General features: G+C 40.3%; 1 protein-coding gene across 4 annotated transcripts in view; it reads right to left on the bottom strand.

Annotated features, from left to right (window-relative positions):
• Positions 1–220: 220 nt before the first annotated feature.
• DENND4A (DENN domain containing 4A) overlaps positions 221–12,533 on the bottom strand; it is a gene marked incomplete at both ends in the record, with an annotated part of 115,548 nt that continues 103,235 nt past the window's right edge. For 3 of the 4 annotated variants that reach the window (XM_080691720.1, XM_080691718.1, XM_080691717.1), the window contains 5 exons: positions 221–357; positions 7,638–7,702; positions 7,867–8,029; positions 8,640–8,757; positions 11,935–12,189. In XM_080691720.1, the coding sequence (XP_080547846.1) occupies positions 221–357; positions 7,638–7,702; positions 7,867–8,029; positions 8,640–8,757; positions 11,935–12,189 (738 nt within the window). Of the gene's footprint in view, positions 358–7,637; positions 7,703–7,866; positions 8,030–8,497; positions 8,525–8,639; positions 8,758–11,934; positions 12,190–12,533 lie in introns of all 4 variants that reach the window. The other variant, XM_080691719.1, reaches the window with a different exon arrangement.

Here is a 12,533-nt window from a genome sequence, read left to right on the forward strand (position 1 = left end):
AGGAAACAAAGTGGCTTTCTCCCTATGTGTTACTATTCTTTCTGAAAACATTCTGTACAAGCTATCAGAGCCTTCTGAACCATTTACAGGCATTCTCAAAAACTGGAGAATGTTTAGCGTCTAAGTCTTACTTTGTACACTGACTATACAATATACAGAATGCACACACGCTCACAATGCTCTCTCACACACACTCGCTCTCACACACACACACTCTCTCTTAAAGGTACGGTTCTCCAAAGGTTTTCCGACATTCCACCACCCCTGTACTTGGTGGTCTATCACAGTTGTGTGTACTCTTGACTTGACTAGGTGTCAGACGATCATAGGCCATCTTGTATTCTTTGTCAAAAGCATCTGCAAAGAATTCATTAAAGAAAAAGGCATAAATCAACTTGCATCTGATGTTGACAACAATCAAGATTCTGTAGTATCACAGAACCACAAAATTAAGAGTCCAGACGCAATCTCTAGGACATTTCTGTCATCCAAAGGTCCACAAAACTCAAGGCTAGAAAGGGACCTTAAACTCTATAGAATTTTAGAGCTAGATTGCACATATCAACTTTAATTTTACTAATTTCAGAAGTTTAAAACCACCAAACATCGTATATACTTTTTGTACTTTGCTTTTCATATTCAATAAAAACAGTAAGAATCAGTAATGATACGTTCCCACCAGGACTGGGAAAAGACTTTTACTCATATTATCTTTACTTTCATGGTTTACGTGTGTGTGTGTGTGTGTGTGTGTGTGTGTGTGTGTGTGTGTGTGAGATTGATTAATGGGGACCGAATCCAGGGGTATTCTATCTCTGAGCTACACCTCCAGCCCTATTTTTTTTTTTTTTTAATCTGAAACAGGGTCTCAGTTGTGGAGGGCCTTACTAAGTAGCTGAGGCTGGCTGCCAACCCAGATCCTCCTGTCTCAGCCTCCCAAGCCAGGTGCGCCACCACACCTGGCTTATGGTTTACTCTTTTACATTTAACATTTTCTCCAACTAGGGTTTATTTTGATTTATATGCCAGCCCAGAACTTCCAAATATGGGATATCCTTGGGAAAATATCCAAATATCTTCTGACATCATCATATAATGTAATGATCACTCCCCCACCCCCACTTTTCATGAGAAATAGATGGAGCCAGCTGGGCGAGGTGGCGCAGGTTAGTAATCTCAGTATTTGGGAGGCTGAAACAGAAGAATTTCAAGGACAACCTCAGCAAGTAGTAAGACTCTTGGCAACCTAGTGAGACTTGTGTTTCTTTTCTTTCTTTCTTTTTTGTGGAACTGAGGATGGAACCCATGGGTTCCATCTAAGATATACTCCCAGCCCTGTTTTTTAATTCTTTATTTTGAAACAAGGTCTCACTAAGTTGCAGAGGGCCTCACTAAATAGCTGAGGCTGTCTGCAAACCAAGATCCTTTAAAAAAAAAAATCTCAGCCTCCCAAGTACTGGGATTACAAGTATCCATCATCATGCCCAGCGAATCTCTTTCAAAATAAATAAATAAATAAATAAAGTAAGATAGGGCTGGGATGTAGCTTGGAGGCAGAGTGCCCCTACATTCAGTTCCCAGAATCTCAAAAAAATAGAGCTAGTAGACTATGACTTTTATTATTATAAGAACATATTCCCGAGGCTTGTGTACTACTTGCCCAGAAGATAATCCACATATAACAAAAAGGAAGAACACAGGTTTATTTTTTATTTTTATTTTTATTTGGTGGTACTGGGGGTGGAACCCAGAAGCTTTCTACCTCTGGGCTACACTCCCAGACCTATTTTATATTTTATTTGGAAACAGGGTCTCACTAAGTAGCTGAGGCTGGCTTCGAATCCGTGTGGTCCTCCTATCTCAGCCTTCCAAGTGCGGGGATTACAAGTGTGCGCCACCGCCGGGCGTGGTGGCGCACGCTTGTAATCCCTGTGCTTGGGAGGCGGAGACAGGAGGATCGCGCAGGTTTGAAGCCAGCCGTGCTGGCGTAAAAGACCCTGTTTCAAAAATATAAAATAGGTCTGGGAGTGTAGCCCGGAGGAAGAAGGGCTTCCAGGAACCCCAGTACCACCAAAAAAAAAAAAAAAAAAAAAAAACCAAGTGTGCGCCACCATGCCTGGCGGAAGAACACAGGTTTAAAAGTTTCTATTAAAAGTTTTTGTCAGCTGGGCATGTGGTGCATATTTGTAATCCCAGTACTTGGGAGGCTGAGACAGGATAATTGTAGGTTTGTGGTCAGCCTCAGCTACTTAGTGAGGCCCTCTATGACTTAGTGAGACCCTTTTTCAAAATAAAGAATAAAAAATAGAGCTGGGGGTATAGCTTGCAGGTAGAATGCCCCTGGGTTCCATCCCCAGCAAAACACACACACACACACACACACACACACACACACACACACACACATTTTTGTCTAAGCTGGGCATGCTGGCACATTCCTGTAATCCCAATATTTGGGAGGCTGAGATAGGAGAATCACAGTTTGTTTGTTTTTGTGGTACTGGAGATGGGAACCCAGGGGCATTCTACCTCCTAGCTATACCCCCAGTCCTATTTTTTTTCTTATTCTTTATTTTGAAACAGGGTCTCACTGAGTTGCAAAGGGCCTCACTAAGTAGCTGAGGCTGTGAACCACGATCCTCCTGTCTCAGTCTTCCAAATGCTGGGATTACAAGTGTGTGCCACCGCGCCTGGCTAGGACCACAGTTTTTTTTTTTTTTTTTTTTGTAGGTCTGGGGATGGAACCCAGGGGCATTTGACCTCTGAGCTACACCCCCTGCCCTATTTTTATTCTTTATTTTGAAACAGGGTCTCACTAAGTTGCGGAGGGCTTAAGTAGCTGAGGCTGTCCACGAACTGCAACCCTCCGGTCTCAGCCTCCTGAATGCTGGGATTACAAGTGTGCGCCACCACGCCCAGCTAGGATCACAGTTTTGAGACCAGCTTCAGCAATTTAGTGAGACTTTGTTTCCAAATAAAAGATAAAATAGGGATGTGGGTGTGGCTTGGAGGTAGAATGCCCTTGGCTTAATGCTCAGCAAATACACAAATTCACACACTTTCACACATATTTTTGTCTAGAAATCATGCTAACTTACCAGTCCCCAAGCCCCTTTGGTCCTAGGGATTGAATCCAGGGATATTCTATTTCTGAGCTACATCCTCAGCCCTTTTTATTTATTTTATTTTATTAATTAATTTATTTTTGCGGGTCTGGGGATGGAACCCAGGGGCATTCAACCTCCAAGCTACAACCCTGCCATATTTTTTATTCTTTATTTTGAAACCGGATCTCACTGAGTTGTGGAGGGCCTTACTAAGTAGCTGAGGCTGCCCATGAACTATGATCCTCAGGTCTCAGCCTCCTGAATGCTGGGATTACAAGCATGCGCCACCACGTCCAGCTTTTATTTTTTATTTTCAAACAGTCTAAGTTTCTGAGCCTGACCTTGAACCTGTGATCCTCCTGTCTTAGCCTAATAAGAACTGGGGTTATAGGCGTGTGCCACCATGCCTGGGTCTTACCACATATTTTTAATATGTACTGGAGAAAAATTTGTCCCTCTGAACATTTCTCCTCCCTGAAACAGTGCTACAGTGGTGCCCACGAAGGCTGGTGTGTAAGGCCAACTGCATGAGAAGTGACCTTCTCCAGCTGGGAGTCAGGCATCTTTGGACATTCAACAAGACACTCTTTGTCACAGGGCTAGAGTAAGATCTGAACGTGCGCTGGGCTTGCTAGGTAGCATGAAGAGGTGGTGAAAGCAACCTGCAATTTTTCTTGGTGTTATGGTTTGGGTCTGAAATGTTCCCCCAAAGCTCCTGTGTGGAAAGCGTGTCCCCAGCGCTGCGAGGTTGAGATGGAGTGGCCTTGGGGACTGTGGGAGCCCTGGCCCTTCCTCTGGCTCCTCCTGCTCAGGCTCCGCAATGTGAGCTCACGTGAGCTCCCTCCGCCTTGTCCTCCCGCCTTGGAGCCAGGGGACTACGGACTAAGACTGTGAGCCCAAATAAGGCTTTTCTCCTCTAAGTTGTTACTGTGGGCATTCTGTTCACAGTGACAAGAAAAGCTAACTCGTGCACTTGGTGTTTCTTCTGCTTCTTTACAGTTGAAAGGCCTAGCTCAAAGAACACTGCTTGATTTTGGCAAGTTCTAGCCTGTTTCACAAGTGGCTAGAATCATGAGTTTTATTGCACATTGTATTCCCATAGTTACTGGTGTCTACTGGTTACTTTTTCCAGCTCTGTCTATGCTAACCTATGCTACAATTACAGGTAAACCCCTTGAGCCCAGTTGTGTTCTACCTCAGATCTGTATCATCAGCTCTTTATTTTGTGTGTGTGTGTGTGTGGTACTGGGGCAGAACCCAGGGGCTTTCTACCTCCAGGCTATACTCCCAGACATATTTTATAATTTATTTAGAAACAGGGTCTCAGTAAGTTGCTAGGAACTTCACTAAGTAGCTGAGGCTGGCTTTGAACCTGTGCGACCCTCCTGTCTCAGCCTCCCAAGCGCGGGGATTACAAGCGTGCGCTACCACACCTGGCTGCTGCTGCTGCTTTTGCTTTTTTTTTTTTTTTTTTTTTTTTTTTAGTACTGGGGATTGATCCCAGGGGCATTCTACCTCTGAACTATATCCTCAGCCCTATTTTACTTTTTATTCTGAAACAAGGTTTCACTAAATTGCTTAGGGTCTCACTAAATTCCTGCAACTGGCCTCAAACTTGCAATTCTCATGTCTACGCCTCCCAAGTACTGGGATTACAAGCGAGCACCACTGTACCCTGCCTCAGCTCTTTCCAACTGGGGGGAAAAACCCCCAAACCAAAATTGAAACAAGGTCTCCTTAAAGTAAACTGAGTGCTGGCCCTAAATCTGTGATTCCCATCCCAGCCTCTGTGCTACCATGCCCAGCTCTAAATACTGATCTTTATGTGGCTTGAATTTAATGCTAATTTTTTAAGGGTCATTTTAGTGTAAGCCAGTAATTTCCCACTCCTACCTTCTATGAACAATTTTTTTTCCATACTGGGAACTGAACCCAGGGGCATTCTATCTCCAAGCTATACCCTCAGCTCAATTTTTTATTCTTTGTTTTGAAACAGGGTCTCACTAAATTGCAGAGGGCCTCACTAAAGTAGCTGAGGCTGGCTGCGAAACTGTGATCTTCCTCTATCAGTCTCCCAAGTACTGGGATTACAAGTGTGCGTCACCATGCCTGGGCTAGCAAATTTATTTTCTAATTAAATTAGTTTTATTTCTTAAAATATTCATTTAAAATGTCATAGCCTATAATCCCAGTACTTGGAAGGCTGAGGAAGGAGGGCTGCAGGTTCAAGGCCAGTCTCAGCAACCTAGCTAGACCCTGTTTCAGAACAAAAAATAAAACGGGTGGAGATGTAGCTCAAAGGTAGAATACCTGTGGATTCAATCCCCAGTACCACACACAGAAAATCACAATAATACAATAATACTTATCTAATGAATTTATTCTGTAAAATGCTTGCCATTTCACCTGTACACACTTGTGCTCCAAATTCCATAATTTCTGGGTGTGAAGGCTGACAATTCTCAGTGGTACAAGTCACTTCTAGCTAGATGGCATCTGACAAACCTTTGTGATAACCAATTAGGTACCCAAACAAAAAGTTTGGGAAAAACTAGGAGATACACACACACAACATTCTTTCTGAACAAGCTAAATATCATTAGTGACATGAAACATTACTTAAAGCTTCAGGTTGCAAATTAAGACTGCTCTGTTATAATATGGCTCTATTTATTAAAATATGAAATTAAGGTATTTAAAGTCTCAGCCCCTCAGTATCATCAATGACATGAAAATGAAAACAGGACCTATTCTCATAGAACTTTCTGGAGAATTGTAGGAGATAACTGGAAAGTGCTTGCTATAGTGTGAGGCACTAAAACATGGTGGTGCCGGACACAGTGGTGCATGCCTATGACTCCAGTCCTTGGGAGGCCGAGGAGGATCACAGATTTGAGGACAGTCTCAGTAATTTAGTGAGGCCCTCAGCATCTTAGCAAGACTCTGCTTCAAATTAAAAAAAATAAGGCTGGAGGTATTACTTAGCAGTAGAATGCCTCTGAGCTTATTTTTAATTTTCAAATTAGTGCTTTATTTTTAACAAGACCCCTTTTATCCTGACCATGCCTTTTGTGTGTGTGTGTGTGTGTGTGTGTGTGTGTGTGTGTGTGTGTGTGTGTGTGGCACTGGGGATGGAACCCAGAGGCATTCTACCTCCAAGCTATACCCTCAACCCCGATTTTTTTATTCTTTATTTGAAACAGGGTCTCACTGAATTGCAAAGGATTTCACTAAGTAGCTGAGGCTGGCTGTGAACCCAGATCCTCCTGTCTCAGCCTCCCAAAAGCTGGGATTACAAGTATGCGCCACCATGCCCAGCTCTGTCCATGCATTATTAATTAAAACAGCTTGCTTCTTTAAACCTTGGGTGAAAATATGCAATTTTTCTCGGATTTTACAATGTATTCAAAGTTGTTAGCATATTTAGCAATTTAATAAAATGTTATGAAAATCTATGACAGAAATACTTCTTTGGCACAGACAAGTAGAAATAAAAAAGTGATACCATCAAATTGTAGAAGCTCTACTAATTTAACAGAATGATTTTGAAAAATCTAATAATTCAACAAGCCGGGCGTGGTGGTGCATGCTTGTAATCCCTGCACTTGGGAGGCTGAGACAGGAGGATTGCACAAGTCAAAGCCAGCCGTGCTGGTTTAAGAGACTCTGTTTCCAAATAAAAATATAAAAAATAGGTCTGGGAGTATAGCCCAGAGGTAGAAGGGCTTCCAGGAACCCCAGTATCCCCCCCCACTTCAACAAAAAGTAATAGAAAACCCCAAATAAAATACTGTAAAGGTAACTAGCTCAAACGAACACAGCAGCATCATTAGTGAGAATGTCATGTTTCTGATATTCCTACTAACATGTTTAGTGTTTACAGCCTGTTGAGTGAGGTAACTTTAAAGTTTTAAAACTATGTTTAGCACCTCCTATTCCAAGATAACAGTGAATGGCTGAATCCAAATCTTATTTTACTTTTCATTCCTTTCAATGTTAGATGAGTAGGCAGATAGATTCACAAATACTTAAGTCTGCCTCTGGGTTTAATCCCCAATTACCCCCCCGCCCCATTCAGCATGTTAACAACTTTTATTATTTATCATTTTATTGCTACCATTACCAAAGTATCAAAACAACTTTCACAATAAATTAAAATAATAAAAATACTTTTATTTATTTATTTATTTTTTGGTGGTACTGGGGGTGGAACCCAGAGGCTTTCTACCTCTGGGCTATACTCCCAGACCTATTTATATCTTATTTGGAAACAGGGTCTCACTAAGTTGCTGAGAGCCTCACTAAGCAGTTGAGGATGGCTTCGAACCTGTGCAATCCTGTCTCAGCCTCCCAAGCGCTAGGATTACAAGCCTGCGCCACCACACCTGGCTCAAAAAATACTTTTAAATAAATTAATATAATTGTAGACTACATTAAGACTATTAATATAATTTAAGACTACAAATACAAAAATACTGAAACTATTCTATGCTATATAAATATTACATATTATTTATTTTGCTGAATTACCTATATCAATGTTTTCTCTTCCCAGTGCCACAAGCGAGAGAAACAATATTTCTCTGTATAAACTCCTAAGGGGTAAAAGGCATGGAGAAAACATTAGTATTCATATTGTTTATATTCTTACAAAAATATTTATTCTTATATATGCATGAGCTACTATAAAAATTACTAAGCAAATATGATACATCTACTTAGAGGAACAATAATATGTTTATTTAAGAGAATGACTTACCTCTGTCTTTTAAAATGTGGACATTTATTCAGTGTCTCTAAAATCTGACTCATTGGTCCATAGACATCATTCCTTTTAATGCTTTTTACCATACTTTTCAAAAGTTCCTGGTTAAACGAGTTATCACTTTTTTGCAATAAATGGACCATTGGATACTTTTGGGCTGTAAAAGAAGAGAAGAACATATGAAGAAAATGTTCTGTGTACAAAGGAAAAAGAAATTAAATAGCAATATACAGCAATTAAAGAAGTTACAAAGCACTAGAAGTAAATTAAGGGCAACAGATAAAGGAATAGAAATCTAAGAATGAAGAAAGCAATAAAGAAAAAACAAGACAAATAATGACAAAAAAAGGTCTAAATCTTTTTGTGGTTTCAGACAGATAACCAAAAATAGTTTCCCTTAATACAGCCCCTGAAGCAAATTCTATATTAGCAGCCAGGAATGGAAAAATAAATAAATAAAAATTGGTATGAACAATGTGCTGAAAGCTAAACTGTACAAAATATAACAAACCCCTCCAGCACATACACAGCACCCTTCAAACAAAACAAAATAAAACCACCAAAAAAATTTGACTTCCACAAAAGGTAGCACTAAAAAAATGAAAAATTCGAACTTAACACTCACTCTCAAACAAAAGAGTACGATTTTGACCTGCAAGACAAAAAGTTGTAGAGTGAAATAAAAGTCAGTTATACATAAGTTTAGGCTGTGTAAAGCACCAAGAGATTACTCTTGTATGAAGCCAGCGGTCTGAGATGGCACTTACTGTGGGCATTCCAGAGGATGTACAAAGGTTGCCCTGGATCTTGATGTAACTTCATATTGTCCCATAACATTTGTATTAAAACATATTTACTATCTTCAGACATACAGTGGCGGGGAATCTGTGTTGTAGAATAAAAAACACCCATTTAGTAGTCCTTACATGATATTTTTGTCAATATATATATATATATATATATATATATATATATATATATATATATATTTTTTTTTTTTTTTGGTGGTACTGGGGTTCCTGGAAGCCCTTCTACCTCTGGGCTACACTCCCAGACCTATTTTTACATTTTATTTGGAAACAGGGTCTCCTAAGCCAGCGCACGCGGCTGGCTTCGAACCTGCGCGATCCTCCTGTCTCTGCCTCCCAAGCGTGGGGATTACAAGCGTGCGCCACCACGCCTGGCGATTTTTGTCAATATTTTAAAAAATCTTTATGAAATTATTTTTAGGATGGTAAGTATGTAGGAGAGAAAAGAGAACAGAAAATGTTTGGTATGTCTGCATTTGATACCTACTGAAGGAAGGCTAGTGGAGTTGAGAAGTCTATCATCTTTAAAGTAGCAATTTAAATAAAGTACTTAAGAACAGTGATAGATGATATCAGGAAGGACTTATCTTGTCCCTGCTCATTTTTCTAATAGTTCACAGAAAGAAAAAAACTGGGGTTCTATTTTTTTATGTGGTACTGGGGATTGACCCAGGGGCATTCTACCTCAGAGCTACATCTCCAAGCCTATTTTTTAGTCTTTATTTGAAATAATCAAAATCGTCTCACTAAATTGCAGAAGGCCTCACTAAGTAGCAGAGGCTAGCCATAAACCTGTGATCCTCTCGTCTCAGCCTCCCAAGTACTGGGATTACAAGTGTGCACCACCACAACCAGCTTTTAATCTTTTTTTGGAATTGGGTCTCACTAAGTAGCCAGGGCTGGCTGTGAACCTGGGATCTTCCTGTCTCAGCCTCTCAAGTACTGGATTACAAATGTATACCACCATGTCTGACTCTAATTTTTTTTTGTGTGTGTGGTGCCAGGGGTTGAACACAGGCCTCACACATGCTAGGTAAGTGCTTTATCGTTAAGCTACACCTATATCCTTAGGAGTCCCATTCTTTATTCATCTGAGACCCTTGCCCAGAAAATTATGACTGAATTAACATCCTTGTCATCACAAATCAATACTTATGATGTACTGAAAATTAAAAGAACATGAATAACCATAGACATGAAGTATAAAAAGGGAGAAGACAAAGTTCTTAAGCTCAGAGAATATACTTTAGTGGTGGTGACCTTTTATTATTATTATTATTGTTATTATTATTATTATTATTATTATTATTATTAGTAGTAGTAGTAGTAGAGGTAGTGGTAGTGGTAGTAGTAGTAGTAGTAGTAGTAGTAGTAGTAGTAGTAATAGTACTGGAAATTGAGCCCAGGGGCATTCTACCTCTTAGTTACACCCCAGACATTTTTACTTTTTGTTTGGAAACAAGGTCTCACTAAAGTTGCCATGAGTGGTGATAAATTGCTGAGGCTGATCTGAAATATGTGACCCTTCTGTCTCAGCCTCTCAAGTGCTGGGATTATAGGCATGCACCACTACCTCTGGCTAGGAGACAGCATATTAAAAGGTAAAAACACAACAGGTGTGATGGCGCATGCTTGTAATCCCAACATTCAGGAGACTGAGACCAGAGGATTGCGGTTCGCGGATAGCCTCAGCTACATAGTGAGGCCCTCTGCAACTTAGGGAGACTGTTTCAAAATAAAAAATAAAAATAAGGCTGGTGGTGTAGCTTGGAGGTAGAATGCCCTTGGGTTCCAACCCCAGTACTGCAAAAAAAAAAAAAAAGGTAAAAACACTTTAATAGGACAACATATCAAAGGTATAAATAGAGGCTGGGATGCATCTTAGTGTTAGAGAACTTGCCTAGCATGCTTTGAGGCCTTCAGTTTAATAACCAGCACCATAAAAATTAACTCAAGAAAATGAATATAAAGTAATTTATACCGGGCGTGGGGCGCATGCTTGTAATCCCCGCGCTTGGGAGGCAGAGACAGGAGGATCGCGCTGGTTCGGAGCCAGCCTCGCTGGCTTAAGAGACCCTGTTTCCAAATAAAAAATATATAAAATAGGTCTGGGAGTGTAGCCTGGAGGTAGAAGGGCTTCCAGGAACCCCAGTACCACCACCAAAAAAAAAAAAAAAAAAAAAAACCTAATTATTAAGCAAAAATTCAGAGTAAAGGAATGAAGAGAATGGCAGCACATGCTAGCAATGTGAATTTTAGACATCCTCTTAAAAAAGTGTTAGACTTGTTTTTGAAGAAAGTATAAGTGGGGTTGATTTACAAATCTCTCTCATGAAGACAGATATGGTGGCACATGCTTGTAATCCCAGTATTTGGGAGGCTGAGACAGGAGGATTGCGGTTTAAGGACAGCTTCAGCTACTAATTAGTGAGGCCCTTTGCAACTCAATGAGACCCTGTTTCAAAATAAAGAATAAAAAATAGGGCTGGGGTTGTTACACGGAGGTAGGATGCCCCTGTGTTCCATCCCAGTACTGCAAAAAAATAAATAAAAACATAAAATCCCTCTTAAGAGATCTACTTTATTCTTGAAGTTACAACAAAAAACTCAAGTACATTTTCTGTAAATTTTAAAAGAATCCTAAAAACCACAACTTTGTCTTACTGTTAGACTAAGAAAAAATTATTTGTTAATGCAACTAAAATAATTCTATAGCCAGGTGTGGGTGTGGTGGTGTACACTTGTATTCTCAGCATCTGGGAGGTTGAGACAAGAGGATCGCAGTTTGTGGCCAGCCTCAGATACATAGTGAGGCCCTTTGCAACTCAGTGAGACCCTGTTTCAAAATAAAGAATAAAAAACAGGAGCCGGGCGTGGTGACACACATTTGTAATCCCAGCATTTGGGAAGCTGAGACAGAAGGATCTGGGTTCATGGCCAGCCTCAGGTACTTAGTGAGGCCCTTTGCAACTCAGTGAGACCCTGTTTCAAAAATAAAGAATAAAAAATAGGGCTAGGGGTGTAGCTCAGAAGTAGAATGCCCATAAATTCCATCCCCAGTACCACAAAAGTAAGTAAGTGAGTGAGTGAGTGAGTGAGTGAGTAAGTAGATAAATAAGGCTGAGGTTATAAAAGAAAAAAATACTTCTATATATCTAAGGTTATTTAAAATACTTAAAACCTTGTTTTTAATCATTAGGGATATGCAAACATGATGGTAACAGTAACTCTGCTTTTTAAATTTTACTCATACCTTTGAATACTTGTTACAATGTTCAGAAGAAAGAATCAATCCAGGTAAGTTACTGGGCAAGTCCAGACGCCTAAAATACCACACAAGGTTCCAAAACACAATTGGGTGGTGGTCCACAAAGTCGGCCACAGTTATTGCATGGTCACCTTCGTTTTCCAGTAAGCTCTCGAGTTCCTTCCATACCACTAACGGACTAAGATATGGAACAGTGACAGGATCTGGACTTGGGAGGTGCCACTCTAATCCTAAGGACTCCTGTTGAATAAAAAGAAACCACATATAGCAAATATGAGGACAATGAAACTAAACTGTTTATAAAAACATTTTTTTTTTTGCAGTACCAGAAATGGAACCCAGGGGCATTGTACCTCCGATCTACGCCCCGAGTCCATTTTTTAGTGTTTTTATTTATTTATTTTAATTTTATTTATTTTTGCGGGTCTGGGGATGGAAACCAGAGGCATTTGACCTCCGAGCTACACCCCCGGCCCAATTTTTTATTCTTTATTTTGAAACTGGGTCTCACTAAGTTGCAGAGGACCTCACTAAGTAGCTGAGGATGTCTGCAAACTGTGATCATCCAGTCTCAGCCTCCAAAA

This window comes from Muscardinus avellanarius, assembly GCF_963383645.1.
Source record: "Muscardinus avellanarius genome assembly, chromosome: 3".
NCBI lineage: Eukaryota > Metazoa > Chordata > Mammalia > Rodentia > Gliridae > Muscardinus > Muscardinus avellanarius.